This window comes from Carassius carassius, chromosome 21 (assembly GCF_963082965.1).
Source record: "Carassius carassius chromosome 21, fCarCar2.1, whole genome shotgun sequence".
Taxonomy (NCBI): domain Eukaryota; kingdom Metazoa; phylum Chordata; class Actinopteri; order Cypriniformes; family Cyprinidae; genus Carassius; species Carassius carassius.
Genome location: NC_081775.1, coordinates 10,219,941 through 10,247,860, shown reverse-complemented (window position 1 = coordinate 10,247,860; position 27,920 = coordinate 10,219,941). Strand labels below are relative to the sequence as shown.

General features: G+C 38.7%; 2 protein-coding genes across 4 annotated transcripts in view; both read right to left on the bottom strand.

The window, feature by feature from the left end:
• LOC132097509 (adhesion G protein-coupled receptor A2) overlaps positions 1-16,138 on the bottom strand; it is a 98,407-nt gene extending 82,269 nt beyond the window's left edge. Inside the window, exon 1 of the mRNA XM_059503261.1 lies at positions 15,303-16,138. Coding sequence (XP_059359244.1) covers positions 15,303-15,532 — 230 coding nt within the window. The 5' untranslated portion in view covers positions 15,533-16,138. The remainder of the gene's footprint in view (positions 1-15,302) is intronic.
• Positions 16,139-25,070: 8,932 nt separating this feature from the next.
• The window catches only part of LOC132097508 (PDZ and LIM domain protein 2-like), a 64,357-nt gene continuing 61,507 nt past the window's right edge, over positions 25,071-27,920 (bottom strand). For all 3 annotated transcript variants that reach the window (XM_059503259.1, XM_059503260.1, XM_059503258.1), the window contains exon 10: positions 25,071-26,271. In XM_059503259.1, coding sequence (XP_059359242.1) covers positions 26,079-26,271 — 193 coding nt within the window. In that variant the 3' untranslated portion in view covers positions 25,071-26,078. The remainder of the gene's footprint in view (positions 26,272-27,920) is intronic.

Below are 27,920 nucleotides of genomic sequence, written 5' to 3'. Positions count from 1 at the left end.
ACTTGTCTTTTGAAAACTGTATCCCCATATTACAAAATCAGTATTCTTCTCAAAACTCTGGACTTTTGGTAGTACCTAGGATAGCAAAGTCCACTAAAGGAAGTAGAGCGTTTTCACATTTGGTTTCCAAACTATGGAATAGCCTTCCTGATATTGTTTGGCGTTCAGAGACACTCTCTCTGTTTAAATCTAGATTAAAAACACATCTCTTTCACCAAGCATTCAAATAATGTATCTCATAATTTTGGACTGCAGTTATATCTGATCAAATGTCCATTATTATTCTTTAGCTTGGTTTAAACTAATTCATTTTACTTGGTTGGAACAGCATGGAACATGCCAATTATTGACATCCCTGGTAACTAGGATTTACAAAAGCTTCAGTCTGGATCCAGAACACCTGAGAAGAGATGATGCTGACCCTCAGAGGACTTCAGATGATGCTAACCCTGAAACAACATACAGAACTACCAAATTTTGCTATAAGTATAAGACTGCATTATATAATAATTGCTGTTTATAGTGTTGCATCAAATTATTTTATTTTATTATTAATAAAAGGTACAGTAGGGGTCACCTACAGTACAGACCAAAAGTTTGGACACACCTTCTCATTCAAAGAGTTTTCTTTATTTTCATGACTATGAAAATTGTAGATTCACACTAAATCTACAGTGTGTCCAAACTTTTGGTCTGTACTGTAAGTGTACTTAAAGATAATTATTTCTTAATATTAAGAACAGTTTTAAAAAGTACAAATTTACTTTTTACTTAAATCATTATATCTTGTGACAAGCTTTAAAGATGATCAATTTTAACCAAAGAGTGTTATTTGATAATACATTAAAAGTTAATATACGTATTTTAAATGTAATAAATTGCAACTTGTTTACAAATGTGCAATTACAAATATATTTAAATACATTATATACAAGTTTCAATAGAAATGACATTAAAGGGTATTTTAGTTTACTATTCATGCTTGTCATGCAGTTGGTCAAAAAGCACTCTTAGGAGCAATGTTGCCATCAACGGGCAACTGGGTGAGACACAGAGCCCACAACTGATCTAAAATATTAGTTCACACTTATGTATATTATTTCCATAATGAGTAAACTTCTTAAAAGTATGCTTAATTTTGTACTATTTTTTTACAAGTCTGATATGTCTTGTTTGTGATCAAATGGTCGAGTGAATGATTTGTTTGATTCAAGCAAAGCACATATTATTCATTTCTTCTGTAATAACATTGACACCTGCAGAAAGGGCCAACAAATCTGTGAATGGTGAATGGACTCAAAAGATTTGAGTCAATGAGATCCAATCCAATCAAAATCCAAACTGCAACGCCAATAAATGAGCACACATCCATTAGATACAACCACCATTAGAGGGGGACAGCTGAAGACTGAGATATACACGGATGACTAAAGAAAGAAATGAGATCAGAATGAGAGTCTGTGGACAGGGAAGGAGGAAGAGAGAGATAGAGAGCGAGAGTTCAACCATTCTTGGAGTCAGTTAAGACAAGTAGAGTGAAAGGAAAAACTATCCAAACAGAGATTCCCGCTGTGCGCCGGGAGGAGCATCTCTCTCTCACTCACTCTCAGCTGAACACGACACTGCTGGGGGATTTTTCGTCCGCATATTCCCATCCGAAGTGGTCACAAAAATAAACACAGCACACACAACTGCTTAATGATCCAACTGAGAAAGTTCTTCCTCAGAAAGAGCAGCGACTTCTACCTAGATGTTAGGGATGGAGGTCAGAGGTCAAAGCGTGTGTGGCAGGAGCAGGTGTGATGGGTTAGGCTCACGGTATCCTGTGTCTGGGTCTTTGTTTGCTTTTTTGATTTATTGCGGACCGCCGCCTCTTCTCAGAACACGTGCAGTCATTCCCTCCCTTCCCCTCCTCTACTCTTGTCGCCGTTTCCCACAAAAATAAACCCTCCTGGAATGCCGCCGTTTCGAGGACGCCCCTCCACACAATTCCCCGGATGTCTGTCAGGAAGGTTTCTCGAAACACGCTCCCCTCTTGTCACACTCTGACCTCAAGAAGAATCAAGAGCATACATCAATACAGATGCTCAGTTATGATTGCACAACACAATAAAGTTCCCGTTTCCCAAAGCTCATCATCTCAGTACTGGAAAAATAGACACAAATGGACAGATGCACACATACTCGCTGCAGCTGTCTGTAGGGGGCTTCGGATCAAGGTCACCAACGAAGCTGGAATCGTTGGCATCCCAAATCAGCTTGCTTAACACTTAACACATATACGACAGCCAATTCAGCTCACACCCACATTCTTACAGCCTTTGAAAACACACAAGCACACTAGCGCCTCAATTCTAAGCGAGAGAATGCTGATACAACATTGAACAAACATTGATTTTACGACTGTTGCATCAGTGGATCAACACTGAGTCAAGAAATCGCTATATGGCGTGTCACTGTCAAAACATTAGTACAGTTTTACGGTTAAAGATGGAGAGCAACACAGTGTGTGCTCTTTGGCTGTGTGGGAGAGATTAGTGTCAGCTAAATTTAAAGAAATTATACCGAACAACCAGCAAAACACAACTGTGTCAATAAAACTTAGGCCCATTGTTACTGAAAAAAGATGGCCTTGATCATCGAACCAACACTGATCTGTGGAATAAACACTAATTAGTGCTGTCAAACAATTAATCGTCATTAATCGCATCCAAAATAAAAGTTTTTGTTGACATAATATATGTCTGTATACTATGTATATTTATTATGTATATATAAATACACACATACAGTTTATATTACATGTACATACCTCATATACACATGCATGTATATATTTAAGAAAATGTTTTAATATATTAAATATTTATATATAATATAAAATATAAGAATATGAATATTTAAATGTATAAATGTAAACATTTAAAAAAATATATACTGTTTGGATGCGATTAATCATTTGGCAGCATTAATATTAATATTACTTATTAATAATAAGTAATTATCAATAATAACTTAAATGCTAGTGTACTTCTAGAAAAAAAAAATACTAGTGTACTACTAGAAAAAAACAATTACATTGCATGCTAGTGCACTATTAGGATAAAAACACAAAAACAATTACTGTATATGCTAGTGTACTACTAAACAAATATTATATGCTAGTGTACTGCTAGAAAAAAAACAATCACATGCTAGTGTACTTATAGAAAAAAACTATTACATACTAGTGTACTACTAGAAAAATAATTACATTACATGCTAGTGTAGTACTAGAGAAAAAACAATTACATACTAATGTACTCCTAGAAAAATAACAATTACATTACATGCTAATGTACTGCTAGAAAAAAAACTATTACATTACATGCTAGTTTACTACTAGAAAAAAAACAGTTACATACTATTGTACTACTAGAAAAATAACAATTACATGCTAGTGCACTGCTGGAAAAAAAACAATCACATGCTAGTGTACTTCTAGAAAAAAAACAATTACATTACATGCTTGTGTACTACTAGGATAAAAACAATTATATGCTAGTGTACTACTAGAAAAAAAACAATTATATACTAGTGTACTACTTAAAAAATTACATACTAGTGTACTTCTAGGAATAACAATTACGTGCTAGTGTACTACTAGAAAAAAACTATTACATTACATGCTAGTGTACTACTAGGATAAAAACAAAAACAATTACATGCTAGTGTACTACTAGAAAAAAACTATTACATTACATGCTAGTGTACTACTAGGATAAAAACAAAAACAATTACATGCTAGTGTACTACTAGAAAAAAAATTAAATGCTAGTGTACTACTAGAAAAAAAACTATTACATGCTAGTGTTCTACTAGAAAAATAACAATTATATGCTAGTGTACTACTAGAAAAATAACAATTATATGCTAGTGTACTACTAGAAAAAAAATACATGCTAGTGTACTACTAAAACAAATTACATGCTAGTGTACTGCTAGTTTCACTGAAAGTGAAAGTCGTGACATTTGCCAAGTATGGTTACCCATACTCGCAATTGGTGCTCTGCATTTAACCCATCGAAGTGCACACACACAGCAGTGAGAAGTGAACACACCATGAACACACCTGGAGCAGTGGGCAGCTATAGATCCAGCGCCCGGGGAGCAACTGTGGGTTCAGTGCCTTGCTCAAGGGCACTTCAGCCATGGGTATTGAGGGTGGAAGAGAGCGCTGTTCATTTACTCCCTCCCACCTACAACTCCTGCCAGCACCGAGACTCAAACCAGCGACCTTCTGCTAACTAGTCCGGCTCTCTAACCATTAGGCCACAGCTGCCCCCCAAAACAATTACATTACATGCTTGATCCCCTTCGTCCATGTGCGTTTGTACCTCACCAACCCATAACAGAAAGACAAACCTACTACAGTTTTTTTTCCCTTTTTTCCTAATCCATCTGTCATCATGGACAATCCCAGTGTTGCCCTTTTATGCCTGGAGCAGAGCGGACAACTTCGCCGCATGTGTGGAGTGGGTGCTGGAGAATAATGGACTATATATACATCTCCATCTGCCCCGCTGGTGAGGACATCTCCACTCCCACTCCCAAACCAGAGACCAGCAAGCCGTCCTCAGCCCTGAATCTCCTGTGTCTCCGCTGGTTACGCCCAGTTAAAGTCCTCCTGTGTTCCCTCCCAGCCTCCCTCTCCATCCATCTCTTAAACCAGCCAGTTCCTCAGCCCTATCTCCACTGGTGCCTGTCAGTCCCTCAGCTCACCCTCAGTCAGCGACATCTGGGTGCTCTGATCCACCTCAGGACTTCCAGTCTCCAGCTGCGCCTTGGCATGAGGATCCCCTGTCTCCGCCTCCATTCTCTGAGCCCTGGACTCCACCACTATTATTTGACCCATCGGCTTTGCCTTGGGTTTTAGCTCCCTCGTCTACACACTATTCTTTGACCCATCGGCTTTGCCTTGGGTTTTAGCTCCCTCGTCTCCACAATGGCCAGTCATCTCACCAGCTCCACCAGACTCCCTCATCCCTCCAGCACTGTCAGGCTCCGGACCCCTGCCTCCGCCTTGGTCGCCCGAACATTTAGCCCTGCCTTGGCCCTCCGGAACCTCAGTGTCCCCCTGGATCTCCGTCTGCTTGGCTCCATCCTGGCTTCCTCATCCATCGGCTCAGTCTCCGTCAGTTGTCCCCAGGGTGTTGTCTAGACCAACTCCACCTTGGCTCCTCCCTCCCTTGACTCCGCCCTAGGGCTTCGTCCTGGCTGGTCTCATGACAAAGATCTGGCTTCTCCTGCTCCTGGCTTCCCCTTGGCTCCTCCCACCCTCCACTCCACCACGGACTTTCTTTTTTGACTGTTTTTGTTTCTGGCCCTCTTCTGTTCCATGCCCTCATTCTGAGCCCCCACCCTCCCTCCTCAGTTGGAATATGTTACGGTGCGGGGATGTGCCTTTCTGGGAGGGGGTGAACTGTCACATTTCTGTAAGTCTGTTCCCATGTGACCTAGTTTTACTTTGCCTCCTAATTGGCATATCGTTCACCTGTGTTTTATTAATTCATTAGTTCTTTTGCTTGCTCCCCTACAAATACTCTCAGTTTTGCCTTAGTCGGTGTCCGTTCTCGTTGATCTAATGTGGATGTATTTGCATTTCAATGTTAATGATGATTTAGATCTACTGCTTGTCATTTCCCTTCACTGAAATATGTGGCTGATGTTTGCTCCACGTGCGTATTATATCCAGCACATGTGCTGTGTGTGTGTGTGTGTGTGCATGCAGTCAGTAATTGTGGCAAGAGTGACAAAACTAAGTGACACCAGTGTCAGATGCAATACAGTATATGCAGTAATACAAGTAATATAATGAAACATTTACTTACAAAACACAACATCTATCTCAAGCAATGATCGGTATTATGTCTCACGGCTCTAGCTCCAAATGGAACTTGCGATACACATTCACATCAAATGTAAATTCAGTGGTAGAGTTACACTCATGAGACACTGCACTTATTTGCAATCACAAAAGTACATTTACATTTATCTGATGCTTTTATCCAAAGCTACTTACAATTGCTATATATGTCAGAGGTCGCACGCCTCTGGAGCAACTAGGGGTTAAGTGTCTTGCTCATGGACACATTGGTGTCTCACAGTGGATATGAACCCGGGTCTCTCACACCAAAGGCATGTGACTTATCCACCCACCCACCCAAAAGTGCATTATTTGCGTGCTTAAGGCCTTGCAGGTGAAACGTTTTATTTGAGTGCTGTTCTAGTATGTGCTTATTCAGAGCGCGTCCACCCGAAGCGTCCATACACTAAAATGCCAGTCATGACAGCACCTTTTTTTGGTATCGGTATCGATAAAATGTAAACAAAACCTATCCCAACATTCTAGTGTACTACTAGGGTAAAACTAAAACAATTACATGCGAGTGTACTACTAGAAAAAAAAACAATTACATGTGAGTGTACTACTAGAAAAAAAAATTACATGCGAGTGTACAAATGGGGGGTGGACAATTCTTTCAGTAGTAAATGTTAAAAATGTAAAGGCCTTTTACAGGAAAATAGACAAAAAAATTCATGACTCATCTTGTTTGCAGGGGCGTGTACTCGAATTTGACCATTCAAATGCACCTTAGAATGAGCATTCCCCTCCCCAAATACCACAATTAGCATTAGAAAAGTCGATTGTGGTTTTATAAGACTAAAAGGCTCTGTTGGCTATTTTATCAAATAAATCAGATAATGGCACAATAATTTAAATGAAACACATCTGAGATGTTATCCTTTTAACCTTTCTTAAAAAATAAACACAGATTATTTACATGGGATTATTTATATGTAAGTACTAAACTACGCATCCTATTGGAGTACGTCTCTCCACCTTTTAGTGTCCACCAGCAATTTGGGTGATCCGAATTCAAGACTAAATGGCTGCTATGTCACTTTCATATTTACCTGCATACAGTATATTATCTTTATTATTAGAGAGGTACTTTACTTGATCTTCCTTTATAGATGTGAGAGAATGTGCAGCTGATAAAAAGCTAAAGTATTTTCAGTTTAGTGTGCAATATGCATCAGTGAACATGGTGTGGGTAGTCTGTGGGAGTGACGTCTGAGACTATTGGATTATTGGATTATTGGTAACACTTTATTTTAGGGACCAATTCTCACTATTAAATGCACAAATTAATAACTTATTCTGACCATATTTTAGATCCCTTAATTAAAAGAAAATAAAACAAAAGGAGGGAATAAACGTAGCCAAAGGGGGAGAGTGTCCAAAACAAACAGGGGATCTGGTATCCTCGTCGTGCTGCGGGGTTCGTGTGGGCTGGGCAGTGTTCATGGAGGAAGGGTCCAGGTAAAGGGGCGGTGTCCGGCGGCCGCACATGCTCCCCTCTTCAGCCGGGGTGCGAGGGGATGGCGGCTTCTTCCAGCAGCCGCATCCTGCTCGTTGGCCACAGGGCTTGCAGGGGATGGATGGCCCGGCATCCTGGCCCGTCGACCGTGTAAACGGGTACGGTACTCGGCGGCTCACATCTCTGGTGGCACGGGAATCCCTCAAAGCACCCTTCCTTGACCCACGAGGACACCAGTGTGACTCGTGACAGCTGACTCGTCACATTCCGAATCACGGGTCCGGCGGCTCACATCTCTGGTGGCGTGGGAATCCCTCGCCGCACGTTTCCTGGACCCACGAGGACACCAGTGTGCATGCACGGTGAAGAGACCAGTCTCCCGAGGAGAGGCACGTTGGGCTTTTAAACCACGGCGGTGAGTAAACCACAGGCTACATTCACATCAGGTGTGCCCCATCACACGCCGCCAGCCCTGACTGATCCAGCGCCCCTCCTCTCTCACCCACCCACTCCTGTGGGGAGCCTGGTGAAGGGCGGTGATTTAGGATGGTGTGCCGATGATAATCAGGGAGGAGGCAGCTGACTCGTCACAGCAGCAAATTATGTTAATCGTTAATAGTGAGAATTATATAATAGTAAGAATTGGGCCCCAAACTAAAGTGTGACCAATTAATTTTATCCATAAGCCTGTAATTTTATCCATAAACTTCCAAGGAATGTTGTGGCCTAATGGTTAGAGATTCAGACTTGTAATCCAAAGGTTGTGAGTTTGGGTCTTGGCCTGGCAGGAAATGTAGGGGAGTGTATGTACAGCGCTCTCTCTCGACCCTCAATGCCATGACTGAGGTGCCCTTGTGCAAGGCACCAAACCCCCAACTGCTCCCCAAGCACCGTAGCATAAATGGAAAATGGCTGCCCACTGCTCCGGGTGTGTGTTCACGGTGTGTGTGTGTGCACTTTGGATGGGTTAAATACAGAGCATGAATTCCGGGTATGAGTCACCATACTTGGCTTTATGTCACTTCACTTCACTTCGTACTGCCTGGGTGACATTAGCAAAATATGAATCATGTCGCAAAGGAAACCATTACATTTTGAAAAAAAACAAAACAGGAATCAAGAATCACAAGAAACTATAATGTAACATCAAGAACATCTTTTTAAAATACAAAGAGGATTTTATTATTTATTATTCTAACATAATGATTTGCTGCTCAAGAATCATTTGTTAGTATTATCAATGTTTAAAATAGTTGTGTGGCTTAATATTTTGTGGAAAGTATTATACACAAACATTCAAAAGGTAAGTAAGATCCATTATTAATTACTGAGCACCAATAATAATTCATAAACATAAACAACAGAATGATTTCTGAAGGGTCAAGTGACACTGAAGACTTAATGTTGCTGAAAAATCAGCTTTTCCATCACAGCAATAAATTGCATTTTAAAATACATTACAAATGAAAACAGTTACTTAAAATTGTAATAATATTTCCCATTATTACTGTTTTTGATCAAACTAATGTTTATCTTTCAAGAACATAAAAAAATCTTAATTATTCCCAACTTTTTATTTGTATAAACAAACACATTTATACACTCTTGTGCACTAATACTTATATTTATACACATAAATACTTGTGCACTCTCATGAAGCAATACCCAGACTCTCATTCCACTCTCTCACTCTTTCCCATCTCATTCCTGCACAACAGATAAACAAACATTCAACTAAAATTACTGCCCCCCCCCCCCCCCCTGACTCCATATCATTCTCTCGCCTTCTGTCCTTTCCTTGGTCTCTACCTCTATTTCACACTTTCCACTTCTTTACCTCCTCTCTCTCCCTTCTTTCTCTCTCTCTCGGTCTCCCTCCCCCTCTATTAACTCAGTCACTGTGCAGCCGCACATAATTAGCTCTAAACAGCGCACTGCTCTCCCCCACATCTGGAAAGAGTTTAGGCATGGCAGTTTCCTACCAGGACAGCTAAATATTTAGGTTCAGACTCACTGTGTATGGATGTACTCATGATAGAGGGGTGGAGAAAGAGAGCAAGAGGAAAGAGAGGGCGCATTTGCGCAGAGAGGGAGAGAAAGTGGAAAAATGGCCGTACATATATTGGGCTTTATACCACTAAGTAGCACCAAATTACTTGTATATGCCAACGGTATATGCTAATGCAGAGAGGATTTATGAGTAATTTGGGATGCAATGGAAACCTGGAAAAGGCTGACGTGTGGAACGGCATCAAACAACACAAACGCGCACATGCACAAAGAGCGATCAGTTACCCGCAGAGGTCAAAGCAGTTAAACTCTAATACGGAGGTGTTGCCACAAATCCTCTGCCGAGCTGCTTGACAAACAGCTAGAAGCAGCCAATGAACAAACCGCATCTCTCCTGCTCCTAACAGAGCCCTTCGGGTGATTTACAGTTTTGCATATATTTTGAAAAAGGCGAAGCGTGGGGAGCAAAGAATCGGTTAGAGCCGTGGCTTAGCGGTTAGCACACGTGCTCCAACACATTGAGCTATGGGGTGCTAAATTTCAATCCAGCTCATGTTGTGTCCTGATACCACTTACATCTTCTTATTAGCATTTGTTGTAGTCTCCAGTCTTCAGTGTCACATGATCCTTCAGGATTTATTCTAATATACTGATTCAGGATCAATGTTGGAAGCAGTTGTGCTGCTTAATTTATTTTTTATTTTTTAATCTGAGATACATTTCTCAGGATTCTTTGATGAATAAAAATGTCAAAAGAGCAGCGTTTATTCAAAATCGAAATCATTTGAAACAATTAAAGGCATTACTTTCACTTTTTAGCAATTTAATATATCCTTGCTGAATTTAAGGGACAGTGAAGACTGAAGCAATGGCTGATGAAAATTCAGATTTGGATCACAGGAATAAATTACAGTTTAAATATATTAAAATAGTAAACTGTTCTATTAAATTGCAGTTATATTTCACTATATTCCTGCTTTAATGTATTTTGGATTAAAAAAATGCAGCATGCATGAGCATAAAACACTTCTTTGAAAAAGCATTACTTATCCCAAACATTTAAATGATAGTGTATATCGCTAAAGCAGGATTTGGATTTATGTGTGTAATCTGCACCACTACTATTCACTGACTTATTCAGGCTATGTTCAGTGGATGAACGATATGAAGGAGAATATGATTCTGGGTAATTATTGAGGGCACTAACCACCTTTTCCATCTCCACCAATCAGATGAAGGGATGCCATCTGCTTATCTAACCTAATCAGCTGAGGAATGCCAGATGTTGTGTTGCAGGCCTGCAGCTGGTCCAAGAGATAACCTTTACCAAAATGACTGACCCCAGAAATCACATTCTGACCTCTTAAGACCTGTCCATTTAGCTGGAGTTGCTCAGATCACAGAACACATGATTACTTATTTATGGTTAGAATAAAAATGATTGTAACAATGAGTTTCTCAGTGTCACATTACTCTGAAACAAAAATGCATATAGTATACAGTACTGAATATTCTGTTGTGTGACGACCTAAACACTGATTGCATTATCCCTAGTTGCCTTTCTTTGTCTGACACAGCAACGAACGAGAGTGTGTAAGGTGAAGGACACAAACAACTCATAGAAAAATGAATTAGATAAATCGTAAAAACATTTAATCAAGTCCGTCTTGATTGGCATTGTTCAGATGACATACAGTACATCATGAAATTACTCTGTAGTATTTCTAATATGGTGCTGCAGTAATACGTTGTAATATGTTGGTATACCCTGGTTCCCTTCAAAGAAAGCCAAACGTTTTTCTTCTTTTGGATTATTGCAGAAAATAAGCTCTGTGATGAACCAAAGTTTATGACTCTTAAATGTTTTGTTCATTGTGACAGTCTTCAAATTAACAAAACTTTGATGAATTTTGAACACTTAACACAAGCACCAGAAGTAAAAAGCTAAAAGAAGGCTACAAACTAACTACATCAAAGTCACATGACTTCAATAACACCTGACAACTCTTGCAGTCTATATTTAAAAAGAAAATCTTGAGAGTTTGAGTTTGAATAGTTTGTGTGATTATTATGAACACTATGAAAATATCTGAGTATAGTAATATCTGAAATATCTGATTTACTTTTTATAAGTAACGCAAGTAACATTGTTTTCCTGTTTATTCACCGATGCCTCACCTGTCCTTGTGTTGAGAGAAACTGGGAGTGAAGTGTGCTGAAGCACTTCCTTTAGCCTGAGGCTTATTCATTTCACTTTTGATGTGAAATGGCCTTTACAGGTTTTCTTTTATTAAAAATAAATAAGGAAGTCCAGCCCAGGGGACAAAAAGTAATGCAAAAGCAACGTAATGCAATACTTTCTATAAAAATTAAGTAATGCAATAAGTTACTTTTTTATGGAGTAACGCAGTATTGCAAGACAATTAAAATTGTGCTAAATAAGTGCTAAAATGCTAACTTGTTTCCAGGTTTTGGCCTACAAAAAAATGCACCCTCCTTTTAGCACTCTGTGGCCGTATTTACCTTACATGGTTCAAGTGACCCAATTACATTTTTTCCTCCCATGTGGCATACATCAGATATGACTCACGAACATGTAAGCAAGAAAAAACACATGGATAACGATGTTCTCAGATCGGTTTCAGGTATCATTCATGTGTGGAAATAAATCTGATATGAATTGAACATGAGCAGTTGATTCTGCCATGTAAGTGGACATTTCAGATACACCCGTTAATGCAAGTCGATTGTCACTGAAAAAGTGATGATGGCAAATGACATCAGCTCAGATGTATGCATTTCTGGGTCAGTACAACTACCTTGAGTTGTTTTGCCAAGTGTAAAGTAAATTTGAAGATACAGAATATGGGTCACATTTTTAAAAATGTAAGCTGCTAATCCAAAAATCTGTGCAAATCAGTGCAAATGCATCCTATTAGGCACTGAATCAAACACCCATTAACAGATCAGTCAAACGAATTGCCTAGGTGTCCTTAACAGGAAATTTTTTTTATGACAGAGTAGAAATAGAACAATCCGTTTTTTGTGTGATTTACTAAATTTGTGACAACATTACTGTCAGATTTTATCTCTGATTTGAAATATGAAATCTTAACAAGAAGTTTTGGGGGTATTCCCATTCAAGCAGATAATGTTGCCAAGATGGCCACAGAGTGAACTGAATTGCCTCATAGGGCTTTGGCACCGATCTCCTCTACTAGAACTATTTTATACCAACATTTTGTCCAGGTGAGTTAGAGAGCAGCAAGAGGGATGAGTGGGAAAAAGACAGATGATGTATCCCAGAGTGCACCTGGGATGCTGTCTGGACAATCCCAAGGAATGTCCGCGAAAACAACAGCATTAACGCAACATTCTGCATGTAGAAAGGTAAAAAAAAAATCCTTAGAAACAGTCAGATCGACTACCCTGAAAAACACACAACTAAACTAGTGCTGAGCACAGCATTTTCATTAACCGTTGCTCATTTTCCCTTCGGAGGGGGACTATGAATACTCCACTTCTAACAGACAAAGCCTCATAAAATTGCCACACGGTGTGCTTTCCACATGTTCGGAAAACAAATAAATGATGTTAAGAGGTGCAAAAGGCTCATGTGAGCTTGTCTCCAACCGCCTCCGTCGTCTGCCACCCAGCCTACTTTTGCCCCCTTCCTATCTTTTTTTCAGTCCATTTCCTCTGGTTTCACAGAGGCAATGTGTTGAGCAGATGTGAGTGATTATTAAGCAGAACCACTAGCCTCTTTAAATAGAATCCTGGCTACCCTGGGCCTCCTCCTCCGAGGGGACCAATCCTCTGGCTGCATACTCCTCTCCTGGGCTTGTTCGCAGCGTTTCGAGCGCTTTTAATGTTTATGTTTTTACGACAGCCATGTGCAGGCGAATTCTGCTCCCGCTGGGAAGGGGAGCAGAAGGGCATCATTGGAAGGCAGGAGTTCTGAGATGAAGAGTGTTTAATTCTTGCTTTTCCACACCAATTTTCAGCCTGGATACTACCAAAGATGTTGGACGGCTGCACGGCGTCCATGTCAAGAAACAGACGAAAAATGGCGCTCCCCTCACCAAAACAAATACACGTAGCTTTAGACTGATCTCCCTTGTCTCACACTGGGATTAAGTGCATACTTTGTCCGACAAGCATTTTGTACGGGCGCCCAAACACCCACAGACCTGCTCTCAAGTACTATAATAGTCATCAAGACTAACAGGTAATAACGCAATAGGTCATAACTAGATACAGCCAAACTTTGGAGTGGGTTTAGCTTCCTTCCTGCACAGACAACATGAATATGGTCCATTATGAACAGACTGGGATATTATAGCACTGGGAAAGGAAGGAGACGGTCGGCCATTAAAGTGCACAGATCTCGGGGCAGGGGTGAGGGGGGGTTACTTGTGTGTGTGTGTGTGTGTGTGTGTGTGGACAGAGGTGGGAGGGATGCGTTCAAGAAGCACATCTCCTTTGCTTTTGGATGAAAGGCATGTGTAAAATGACAGGCCTTTGACAATACATCAGTGTTGAGTTCTGCAACAAGCTCCTCTTCAGTGCTTCAGTCTGATCATAATTCTCACCTCATCTCTCATCTTTTTGCTGAAGGAAAATTCATCTAAAAGAGCAAAGAGTTTGTAGTACAGCATGTAAACAATGTGTCTAAGTAGTGTATGATCGTCCTTTTTGTGAGATATTCAATATAGCCATATTTTTTTCTTTCTGTGTCTACTGTTCCAATGCCTTTGAATACAACTCAAATGGCTTTACTCTAAACATCTTTACTTTAACTGCTGATGTTGGTAAAAAGTTGTAACAGCACATAAAAACAGATCCTCTGTTCTTGGTACACAAGTTACCACAAAATATTGTAATATGGCTGTGAGCTTGGCTAACTATAAAACTAGTTATGAAATACCATATGAATGAATGGAAAATTGTTATCATTAAATCAAATGATCGGTTGTCCTTTAAACAAACATTATTGGCATTTTAAAGAATCAGTGCAATAGAACTTATTTGACAGTACAGTTGCTTAATCATTTGTTTTTAGATTATATTTTCATTTAATATATTCATATATTTCAGATTATATTTTCATTTTCAAGGGCTACACCTGTCCCCAACCAACAAATACTAATCTAAGTCTTTCTTGATGTAAGAATATTCATTTGACTGTAAATTTAATTAAAATTAAAAATAAATGTATGTATTTAGCAGACGCTTTTATCCAAAGCGACTTACAGTGCATTCATGCTATCAGTTTTTACCTATCATGTGTTCCCGGTAACATGTAAATGTTTCTTATTTCAAAAGAAGGTACATATATTTGTATTAATCAATGAGTTGTGAAGAGAAATGTAAAACCTGTTACAGTTAGCCCTGGACTCCCTGTATAGAGTTACATTTTGACAGCTGCTCAAAGCCGCTGTCTATTAAGATCTTGTAGTCACTATAAAAGGGTCAGAACTTTGTCTTTATCAGTCTTGTATGCCAGTTTACATCTTTATGCCCAGTGTTGCTGTCACATTTTCTGATTTTACGGTAGATGCTAGATATAGCCTTCATAATCAACGCCATATCACTGTAAATCATTGTGCTATCAATAATTCCCGCAATCTCATTTGCTATAGTCCAGCGTCTTCACAGATTTGTTTGAAATCAATTACTTGAAACTAGTGATTTTGAGAATTTTCACATTCCAGATCCCACTACAAACACGGGTATAATTTCCTGCACAAACTATGCGGTGAAGATTTGGGTCACAAATGTAACACAAGCATGAGCTTAATATAATTATATTGACTTGGTTATATCATTGTAGTCGAGCAGCCAATTTGTTGTTTTCATGAAATACGTAGGCTATGCTGTACCATTGACAAAGTGTTGCTTAAGAGAGTAAATGAATGAAATACTCACAGTGAGACGGTCCTGTTGGGGAGCAGACTGACTTCGGGCGTTTCAGTCAGCTCCTTCCCAACGCAGCTCACTTTCCTCCGCGCCCCGGGCGCACTGTGCGCTTTACTGCGGTCCTCTGCGCAGCTGCAGCCGCTGGAAAGGAGCTCCGGACACCCTGCAGAGACTCTGTGAAGCAGCAGCAGGACAAACACACGAACCCAAAACGGGATGCGGACGCAGGGTCCCGACATTGTCCCCCACACTTTCAACTGCCCTGTCCCAGGTCAGCCCATGACATCCGGGCACAAGCTTTTCTGGCTGATAATAACTTTTAAATATCAATGCTGAGATACACAGTTATTCCTTTCCAAGTGTGAATGGATAGATCACCACGTTAGACTGCAACACTCGCACTTCTGTTAAAACATGACTCCTGTCACTGAGGCAGTAAAACATATCCATCATGTCATATTTCCATCATGCATTTTCTTTCCTTCATGTCCCAAATAAAATCGAAGGAGCACTTAAAAAAAAAAAAAAACTTTACGCATGTGACGAGCGCAAACGAGCGACGTGCAAAAATGTCACTCTGTCGCCTTTTTAAACGAAAGTGAAGTTGTAACTCGTGTGCTTTTGAGCGCCCCGCAATAACGATTCCTCAAAGCAGCTGTTTTCCATAATTTTTCCTGGTGTATTTCACAGGAGAATGCTAGTTGACTTGTCAAAAAGTCGCAGTCGCGCATCAGCAAACGTGACGCGCTGCGGCTCCGGTGCGCCCCGGGGTCCGTGTGGTGTCAGTCGAAATCTGACTTTGAATAACGGTCCCGATCATAATTTCAGGACTCTGGCGCTTTTCCTCTGCCATCCTGTCACACTCACACTCAGTTCCAGCCTCAGTGCGCACATTCCTCTCCCGGAGCCGCGCGGTCCTAGCGCAGCCAATTTAATGCCACCAGTATCAGTCTATTTATGGTAACACTATGAGCTTACATTACAGTATCCAGATCATGCTAGTCTAATTAATTATAGTAATAAAATGAACAGTGTATTTGCATTTGTGGAAAACATTCATACAAAAACTATTTGCATTGATAAAGTATTATTTATTTTAGCATTTTTGCTATTTATGCACTCAAGGTAAAATGAAAAAGATAAGTAGGCTAATAGTACAAGTTGATATAAATGGATATATGGATCATGAAGTCTGAAGTAATAGCTGATGAAAATTCAACTTTGCATCACAGGAATAAATATTATTTTTAAAGTATTTTAATTAATAAAAATACATCCATAAAAACAATCACAATAAGGTCTTTCTTAAATCTGTTTCTCGATATTTTCAGAAAGATATGTACATTTACATTTAGCAGACACGAGGTGATCCAAAGTATAAAAATGTGTCAAATTGCTAACAACACTTGTAATATACAATGCCAGGTGTATTAGACAACTAACTCTTAAAAACAAAGCTTCATAATTGGCATTAATGGCTCAAAGTTCATGAAATGTTCTCTAAAGTGCAAAAAGATTCAATTATTAAAATATTAATCGAGTGAAAATAAAAATCATTCCATTTTAAACGTGAATTTTTGTCGACTTTTAATAGCACTGGGGTAGATCAGATGAAAATGGATAACTAATGTAAAACTAAAGCATCTTTGAAAAGGTTTTAATTATATGACCAACATGTGAGGAATACTGTAAGAATCCCTCAGCAATGGCAGCATTTGGTATTTTTCTTTAAAAACTCTTTCTCTCTGTCTCTCTTTATATTAGATATATGTTTGGACTTGGCATTAGTCATGTCATTAACATATTAGTCATGTCTACATATCAGGCACTATGACCCAGCTGGTCAGTTCTTGCGGCTGTCGGTGCCTCCTTGGATCTTTGCGTGCGACTGGACCATAGGAGCCTGAATGAGGCTTTGGCTGCGATGTGTACAGAGCGCATGGGGTCTGAGAACCAAAGAGGAGAAATTTAATACATCCAGGAAACAGATCATCAAGAATGACAGATATACAGTTGCCTCTTAGTTTGTTTCTCTTGGTTCAGACAGAACAAATACAACAGAATTGCTGACTTAAGTAAGCAGTTGAAGGACGATTTCACAATCTTCACATATTGCAAGCATTTCTCCAGCGAAACCAGTATTTGACTTATACTTACAGCTGTGTCAACATAAATGCACGGCTGAGGAAATGAAGACCACACTATAGCAGAGCCTTACACATTACCTATTACTATGTTATTACAGCATTGTAAACATGTAATAGCATACTGAACCGCACAAACTAACGCTCCCTATTTAGAATCATTATTGAACTTTTTTCAAAACTATATCCTCCCTTACCAATGACTGTTTACTCTGCTGCTGGATTATGAATGAATAAAAATGGGTTTAAATGCTCCAGTTGTTTAACAAACTGTGAACTCCAAAGCTGAGCCAAAAAGTGAGTGGCAGGCAATTACATTTCAACACTTGGATCCCACTAAGACAAAATGTGTGGATGATGGTCATGTGTCATGCATGTAGTATACACAGACTGGCTGAGGTTAACCTTCAGACGAACCAAAAGAAAACCACAGAGACGGAATCATGAAGGATTAAGGCTTATTTTGAAGGTCCCAGAGTTCTTGCAAATTCTGTTTGTCATTATTATAACAACAATGTGTGTCTGTTCAGTTGCTACTCAAATCTTCTTATCAGGCATTTGCTATGGAGGAAAAAAATGCTCCCATCAGCAGAAATGTTCAAAAGTTTCAAAAAGAGCTCGGGAAAGGAGGAAAGGGAACCAGATATGGACCTCTGAGATGTTTATGGGCCATGCTGTGAAATTCCCAACACACGTGATACTTAATTTCCTCGGGTCTTTGATGCTCATACTGTACTGGAAGTCAACGTTTACTTCCAGCAGAGCTAAAATACCGTGTTGTTTTATTTTAAAATGGCAACTTTTAATTTTAAAACCGACCCTTTTTGATATACAAGAAGCAGAGAAATAGGAAACCGTAGGCCACGTTTTGAAAATACTTTGGAGTAAACGGATGGAGGTTTTTAATTGAGGTTGACGTTCGTGTCCCGTGCCACAGGTTCAGACGTGTGAGCGCTGCCCGCTCGCACAAAGGGGGACTGTGTTCTGGCTAAAATTGTGCAAACCCACGTTTGTTATTGCTGTATTCGCTTCGGCACTGCGGAATAAGGGCCTGCAGGAAAGGCCATTCCAATTGCTTCCGGAAACAGACAAACGTGCTCCAAACGAGGTCTGTTTATCCTGCACTTTAAATAACGTTTTGAGCACGTTCCCTCCCCACCTCCAAGACACCCAAACCCTCCTCATCTGGTACGCAGTTTCCATTTAAAATGTCATGTCCCAAACTGCACATTACATCAAATTGTACTTAATGTCATCCAGACAAACTTTTATGTCCTTCCAACATTCTTGCGCACACTTTCGCGAACTCCCTCCTGTTCCCCCATTGCTTTTCTTTTCTAGCTCATATCGCCGAGCAAGCAGTATCTCTCTCTCCCTGAACAACATCTGGAGTCCATTCCAGGTGGAATAAAGAAGAGGGAATAGAAACGGAGAAGTGGGCCTCAGTCTTCAGTGAGAGTGAAAGTAATACAATAGGCAAATACAAGGAGGAAATGACACAGATAGTTATTAGGCTTTAGAGAGAGACAGCCCTAAAAATACTATTATTTTTTATTAATTATTCAAAAACAGTTTTTTATCTATTTAGCATTTATTATTATATATTTCAAAGAAATATTGTGAAATAATACTACAATTTATATTAATTTTCTATTTTTAATTTCACTATAAAAAAAATTTCAACTTAAAATAATCTGTTACCCCACTGCCTTAATTTTTTACTCAACTAAAATATATTTTTTATAAATATAAAATATAATATAGAATTTTAAGTTGACTAAACTTCATTGTTTTTACTAAACTTAAAATTTTAAGTCAGCAGGAGGAACATTTTTTCATTATTATACTGTAACTTTATTTTCTTAATGTATATACAATTATAAAGTTTTTTTTATTATTATTTAAATTGTGCAAGCTTGTTTCTGTCACAGGATTAAAACAAAACGAAAGAAAAAGATAATAGTGACTGTTTTTTCCTCAGAATTTAGACTTGATCTGAATCTGGATCTGAGTTCATGATATATACATTATATTTATGAGTGATTTTGAAAAGTCACACACATATTGTGAAATATTACCACAATTTAAAACTTTATTTTCTGTTATTGTAAAACTTCAATTTCAACTTTACTTAAAAATCTTCCATACTTTGCCATACTTTTGTATTGTATAAATATAATTTATTTACAATGCAGATATGATAAATAATAAATAATAAATGTTAATATACATTAGTTTTACATTTCTTTATGTAAGTATATACACACACACACACATAATAATGTGATATCAAATATGATATATTACTATGGTTCTTATAATACTAGTGACTTATCTTACAGACACTGTGTGTGAGACAGCTCCTCTCAGGGCTGAAGGTAATGACCCCCGCTGGCTGATGTCATTTCCCCTGGCGCTATCACTCTGATGAGGTCACTATCTGCCTCTGATCCACAGAGAGATTTAATACTGGTTGAAAAACACAACCAAATGTATGAAAGGCACAAAAACAAAAACACAGCCAACAAATATATAAAGAACACTTTGTGAGTTCATTTCAAAGCAGTGTTGGCGCGTGATTAAAGGATATCTACTTGATCTGAAGTCAAGTGACTCAGATATGGATGTTCAGCAGGCCTGTGTTTATGTACAGCGCCACCTTGTGGTGTCCGTCTGTTGATGTTAGTAATGTTTCAGAGGCAAGCATTTCTACTATCAACATCCAGGAGAACAGTTTTTCTTTCTTTCTTTCTTTCTTTTCTAAAAAATAATGAAAAAAAAAGAAAATTCACAAAAATCTCCATCAAATACGTTCTTCTTCTCAGAGTTCATGTATTACAAGTTGTACTTTTTTCAGGATATAAAGTCAGAATGACAAGACACAGTAAACTTGCAAACAAAAGTAAATGTGGAGTTGTGAGATTTAAGCTCAGAATTTTAAAAAAAAATAATAATACATGCAATGTTTTATTTTATTTTTTATTTTTTTTCAACATATAAAGTCATAATTACAGTTAACAGTAAACTTCCAATTCTGAGAAGACGACTCAAGATTTGCAAGATGTAAATTCCGAATTGCAAGACAGAAAAAAATAATTATTGCGAGATTCTTTTTTTTTTCAGAATTGCAAGAAAAAAGGTTTGATTTGGAGTTATTATTCAATTTTTTTTTATCCTGTGGCAGAAACTTCCATAATATACACCTACATACATAAAGAAATAAAGTTCCTAAAACATGTCTGTTACCTTCATATAACAAAAATGTTAAAATCTAAAATCTGTTAGTTTAAATTAAATCAACCATCAGAAAAAAATACTTGCAGTTGCAGAACCCCCATAAGATGATTGAATAACTTTCATCTGAATTAACATTTTCGTGTTAAGCTATTTCTACAGTGACATAAAACACCACAAAGACCAAGTATGTTCAAGTGGGCCAATATTTGACACAACCTCATAAAATGTCAGGCCTCAACAATGAGGTTAGAGAGCAGGAGTTAAGTGCGGACCACTTGAATGTACATCAGCCATTCCGTCAGCGTGTCCCATTAGGAAATCAGTCTAACAAATGTCTGATTGCTCCCATTTCCCTGTTCACCGGAGCACAGTTCCTGTCTTTAGTGTTAACCGCTGATTCCGTTTAATGGGCTTTTGGGGAAAGATTGATTACAGCGATGTCTGGAAACAAGCATGACCTCACACACATGAACAAAACACCAGAGATAACAACCCGTGACCTTAACTGATTGCTGGGAGAAACCTATGTCCAAAAATATCAAACAGCACAGGCAGGTCATTCATCTCCGACAAACAATGTAAATTGCTTCGGCACCGGTTATTTATGCTGGGTAGCCTAGTTTTATGAGAGAGTAAGTCTCAAATGAACTGAATAGACTGATTTAAAATCTCAATTGCTGTAAATAAAATGATTCATAAGGCTAAGAATGATTGCTTGTTTCCATTGTATTACTTGGACGTCATACATATTTCTTTACCAGTGAAAAAAGTCTAAACTGGCACCAGCACTACTAAACTACAGTACTAAACTACTAAACATGCATTGCAAGACAAATTTAGCTTGCTTTTCTAATGACGTCCTAATGGCTTGGTTCATTGTTTGCAGATAGCTAGTGCTGATTGACTGAGAACCAGCCAACCAGTGTTGCCAACTCATTACCAGGGGAAGTTGCTAAAGGCAGATCGATTCATTGCTAAATGAACATTTTGATGTCATTGTGTCATGACGTCATTGCATAATCATGACACAAAAAAGCATTTTTACATTTAAGCAGTGTACATAGTGTGCAACACAAAAGTCTGCTAAAATAGAAAACAATGTACTGTTAATATGAAGGAACGATCCATATTTATTTTTACAGGTGTTTTACCTGTGTTTTAAATTTCACATTGCATTTTGTGTTTTGAAGTTACAACTTAATGGATAACATCCTGGCAGAACATGACTGGTACCTTTGCAGTTTTTCCACATATTTTTTTCTTACAGTGTTCCTATATCTGAACAACAATTATATAAGCTAATATTGACCAAATGGAACTAGAAACCTAATGCACATTTGATGTTTGTACTGTTCGTTTGTACTTTCTCCAGCTCTCTCCAGTTTGATGTGCTGCTTGGTTGGCTAGCTGTTCAATGGTTTCCTCTTTTTGTGTAATTTAGATGAAAATGTGCCTTTTTATTATTTGAGTCACTTTACAAAAGTTGCTCAAAGTTGCTAAAAAACTTTTTTAAAATAGCTAAATTGGTTGCTATAGGTGCTTAAAAAAATTGCTAGGGTAGTCTGAAAAGTTGCTAAATCTAGCACCAAAATTTGCTAAACTGGCAACAATGCAGCCAACCATGCTAATCGGACGAAATCATCTCTAATGCCATCTAGCGGTCAAAAAAAAATCACAAAAAGACATTTTGTCGTCTTCACAATATCTGTGGGTGCTGTTTTGTTGAACAATTTTCCTCTCTTTTGAACATATAAAAACCTCTGCAACCTGTCTCATAAATTTACCATCTTATGTTAAAATAGGATAGCAGAATGAAAGGTAAATGTTACAGCTGCAAAAAATACAAAATAAAACATTTACCATTTTAAAATGTTTCCTACAATATGCCAACATAAATTAATAAATAAAAAAACTGCTTTCCAGGTGGTATATGAAACAAAAAAGACATACGCACCTGAAAGAAAAAATCAGTTTGTTTAGGCAGAAGAGTAAAGGCCATATAAGAAGAGAGAAATGTTGACTGAAATCATTGGTTCTGTAGTCTACCGACAAAGCGGTAAACTTGAATGTGAAAGTGAGAATCACCTCGAAGAACTTCGCCAGATTTATCTACCGATCCACCACCGTGGTGTACAGTGCTATCCGTTTAACGTTACCCGTCAAGAAAAGCGAGCTCGGCATCTGTTTTCTAGCGCTCTCTCTAGCGAGGAAATTATTATTATTATTTGTCTGCTATAATGTTGCCACTTCTTTTGGTCGCGTCGAATTAACAACTTATTTTGAATTAATTTCTTCGCAAAATGATTCACCTTTTCAAGCCCTCGAAACGCCACCCGCTGGTCAGTACGGTGTAAATACAACAAAAGCTTAGCCCAAACTTTCATAAAAAACACTTTTTACAAGCCAATTGCACATTTTTATTGAGGGTGTAATATATTCAATTAACTAATCATCTAGTAAAATTCAATATGGAATGTCTTTAGGTGATCGTTATTTTATTAATATGTATGGATTGTTTTCTTTGTTCTATGTTTTATGTCAACTAGCCCAGACCAATAACTACATCTTTTTCTCTTGATTACACAAATGTATCATTGAAAATCATTAAAAACCTTGATCTGATATCAGGCAAAAAAAAAAAAAATTTAATTGAGCTGGCCACTCAATTACCTCAATCCTTTTAGTCTGAAACCATGTTGCTCACTTACTCAGGAGTTTAGGGTCATTGTCTTGTTGAAACACCCATTTCGGGGGCACTTCCTCTTCAACACAGGGCAACATAATTGATTCAAATGCCTAATCCCTGGTACACTATAAAAAGCCCAACACCATATAGCATGAAAAACATCCCCATACCATGATTTTTGCACCAGCATGCTGTGAATGAATTCTCGATTTAAACTCCACACTGCGGTTACTTCCAACACAACCTTCTCACTGAAGCAGTGTGCATTTGATGACAGCTGGGTCTGTTGCTTTTCTAATATGCTACTACAAGTAACTTATTTGCATTGCAGAAATTTCACTAAACTTATAATAACAGTGGATCATCAGGATTTGGATTTATCACCACTGTAGATCATCGCTATTTAGTGTCAACCACTGAAATTCTGAAACATTTCAAAACCGTTATTGTGAAACTAAGCTTCATTTACTGAAATCATGTGACTTTGGCAGTTTGATACTGGATGCAAATAATTTGTATGCTTTCTAAGCTTCACCATAGACAGTAAAAGAAATGGACACAGCGACCCCATTGGAATTCAATTGAGACAAGTGAAGCCCATTTTTAGCGATTTTTAGCACTTCCGTTTCTGACGCGCAGACTCAAACTAAGCTTGATGACGTCAGCAACCTGTCTGACAGATGTAAATCTTCTAGTGGCTGTGCGTGCAAACTGCCATCGTTAATCTTGCAGAGACGGCGAGCTTGAGCGGGGAGTTCTTTGGCGCGTGAGTGAGCAGGAGTAAGTATTCTGATTAATTATTTTGTATAGTATTTTAAAATGTAACGCCAGGGCTTGTATCTATGGGCTTCTCTCTTGACGTCTCCCCGATTGCCTGCGAGCTTCTCCTCCTGTCTGTACGGTAATTTCTCTACTGTGCGACAGAGAGTCGAGTGGTTATGACGCAATCGTTAGCCTATTTTTACAAAAACTTTCTACGGGGCCATAATGTAACATAGAAGGTAATGGAGCCCTTTATACATTGTTGTGTATCTTTAGAAATAAATAATGGACAAATGGAGTCTCACGCCTCAGATGTAAAGTTATTCGCTGTCATAGTGACGCCAAAATGAATGGGAGTCAATGGGATGCTAACGCAAGTGAAGTTCTGCTACAAGATGGCGGCTACAAGATGGCGGCACGCAGCCGACTTCAACTTCCGGTCGACTTCCTTCCCGCCTGAGCTTCACAAAGTAGTGTTTTCAAAGTGTCCATCACTACGCATAATTTAGCCCGTATTCTCATTCCCTATAGGTCATTTGGCTATGTATATGGTTGTTGAAGAAAATAAATTGTTTTTAACATGCTGTGCCTTCCAAAAGTTCATCTATCGTGATCTTCCTGTTTGCCATATAGGCCTATGGAGTGGACTGTACTTAAAGGGGGAAGTTCAACCAAAAATGAAATTTCTGTCATTTACTTATACTGAACTTCTTCTGGGGAAAAAAAAATTATATACACACACACACACACACACACACTGTGGAAGTCATCAACTGTTTGGTTACCCAGCTTCTTCAAATTATCTTTTTGTGTTTAACAGAAGAAAGAGCTTTAGGGTGAGTAAATGAAGCACCTTTACTATAAAAACGCATTTATAAGAATCAAACAACTTAACCAAAATACCATAATACAGCAAAACAGACAAAAGCAATTCATCCAAATATCCACTGATAATCAGAAAGCTTTTTTTTTATTTGAAACGGGAAAGGTAAAAAGAGAGGCAACCCTACAAACACAATGTGAGGATTCATGATCCATTTGCCGAATTTAATCCACAAATGTTTCACATCGTTTGCTCTGATACTCCTTTCTCTTGCATTCAAAGCTGAGCATGATCCAACATCTCTCACCCGAAAACACACAATACAGTCAAAATGAAACATGCAACCCTGAACACGAACAAGTGCGTGCAAACCCTCCACTCAGTCCGCATACGGTTTAAGGTGAAAAAATAAACATATTTACACACAAATATCATCATTTCTTAGATATCCCTTATTTAGTACAAAGCATATGGCAAATAAACTATGCAGAGGTCTAAATGCGTGCTCCTGTGTGGATGGAGGAATTGTTGTGGATAATGTCTTTTTATAAAGGGAGAAATATACATCAAACTAAGAATCACTTCCAAGTAATAATTAAACCCTTCAGTAACAAGTGCAAACAGAAATCAGTGAAGTTGTTTGCGACTATTTACACACAAATACATCAAGGAAACCAGTCCTGTGATTAGCACTGATGATGCCCACTTGAAGAATCTCACCATTTGAGTCTCGGTATGGAAAATAGCTACTAAATTTAGCCAAAAAACTATTTAAGATAAACCCAAGTTAAATGTCTATTGAAAAACAAGCAGTTTTCAAAGCATAAAACAACATGTGGAACAGGCAGGTAAATGTAGAAATTCAACTGTATAGAAATACCACGCTCTAACAGAGACGCCCCCTTCCAAATCCATTAGATCAAAGCTTATAGTCTCTATTCAAGGGGTATATAATAACTGGAGAAGAGGACACAATTGCGGCAGGTCCCAAAGCTGCAAGTGACATTACACCAAGCACTCAATTTGGCTCCCATTGGACAACGTAGCAATGACATCAGCATCTTCTCCTCTCTATACTCGCAGCCAATCAGAGGAGTTGGAGGTGGCATCAGGAGGGCGGCTGCTTGGGCGTCTCAGTGGTTTGGGGACACAACGGAGCGATAGTTATTGCCGGGGCCCTGGTATCTTTCTCTGGCATGTTTCTCGCAGTACATTTTGTCCTCCACCCAGAAGTGGCCGCGCATCTTTAGGTTGAGCCCGCATTCTGTACAGGTGTAGCACGCTGGGTGACGGAAGCGATCGTCTGTGATCCTCACGGCCTGAGTTCTGAAAGAGGAAGGAGAATTAAAACTGTTAATGTCACTGAACACAACAGTTGTTTCATGACCTAGTGAGCTACTCTATCTTCTAAAGGCTGGAATACACTACACAGTTTTATTTTTTTAACTGAGGGTGCTATTGATTCCGTTTGACTGTGCTTAGCACCCTCTAGAACCCCTGTAGAACTGGTCCTGTGTCTCTGCTTAAGCTGTGGAGTTGTGTTCAGGATCAACTTAAAAGCTTAGTGTAAAGTAGGGCTGCACAATGTGTCGTTTAAGCATCGATATCGCGATCTACGAATCCACGATAGTCACATCGCAGGATGTGCGATGTAGGCTGTCGTAGTTGATCCGTTATTCATTAACTGTACGGGCCAGCTGCTCCCCGGCCCTTGACGAATGTGATTCGCGGATTAATTGCACAGCTAAAACAAAATAGAGTGAAAGTTTTGACAGGGCAGAGAGAGAGAGAGATAGAGCGCGCGTGAGAGAAAGAGAGAGCGAGAGAGATAGAGAGAGATAGAGATAGAGAGAGAGCGCGTGAGAGAGAGAGAGCGAGAGAGAGATAGAGAGAGCGCACAAAAGAGATAGAGAAAGAGAGAGAGCGCGCATGCGCGCGCGCGAGAGAGAGCGAGCGAGTGAGCGAGCTGTCTTGCTCTCTCTCCCTCGCGCATATTAATCAATTGACTTGATGGTGTCGATGTTTAAATCATTTAAAATGAGAATGTAAGTGTTCACCCCATTTTTGTTTGTAAGAAAAAATTTGATTAGATTTCATATCGCAATATCGCTGAAAAATAAAATATCGCAATGTCATTTTTTCCCAATATCGTGCAGCCCTAGTGTAAAGTTTAGTGTACGATGCTCAGTTTTTCTCTGTTGCCACTTACAAAGGTGGCAAGTACTGTATATTATGCCTAGCGTTTTCAGATCTCTGCAGGTTGTGTATTTCAGCCTCAAGGCAGCATCCTAACTGCAACAATCTGCAGTGACTGATTTGGAATGCTCTATTCAGGTAGCAGCTTTGCATGCTACAAAGATAGCACTCAGCACACGATGCATGGAAGAACTGAAACATAACTGACTCAAATTATGACTGATGTAAGCATTCTGCTAAGCTAACAACTGACTACTGTTAAAAAAGGTTCTCCAACAATTGTGGCTAGAAGGGATGAAGCTAAAACAGAAACTAATAATAAATTACATTTTCTACCTGTTAGGTTGTGTTTTATTAACCTCAGCACCTACCCCTTACAATAATGCAAAAACAGTAATTATTGCTGTACAGAGAGACAAAAATTACAATATTTTGATGTGTGAATCTGTATACCATCTAGCCTTAACGATGTGGAATAAAAAAGTAAACAGATTCATAGCTGCATTGGTATCGATGTCCATTTCACTGAAAAAAAGAAAGAAAAAAAAAACTGAATTTTTCTCAGAAGTATGAGATATGAACTCACAATTGTGAGTTATAAAGTCAGAATTGCGAGATGTAAATTCACAGTTCTGACTTTTTTTTCTGAGAAAAAAAGAATTGTGAGAAAAGTTGTCAGAAATGCGAGATACAAACTCAACATTTGACAAAAAAAGTCTTTAAAAGTTTTATTCCGCAATTGCAAGTTTATATCATACAATTCTGAGAAAAAAAGTAAG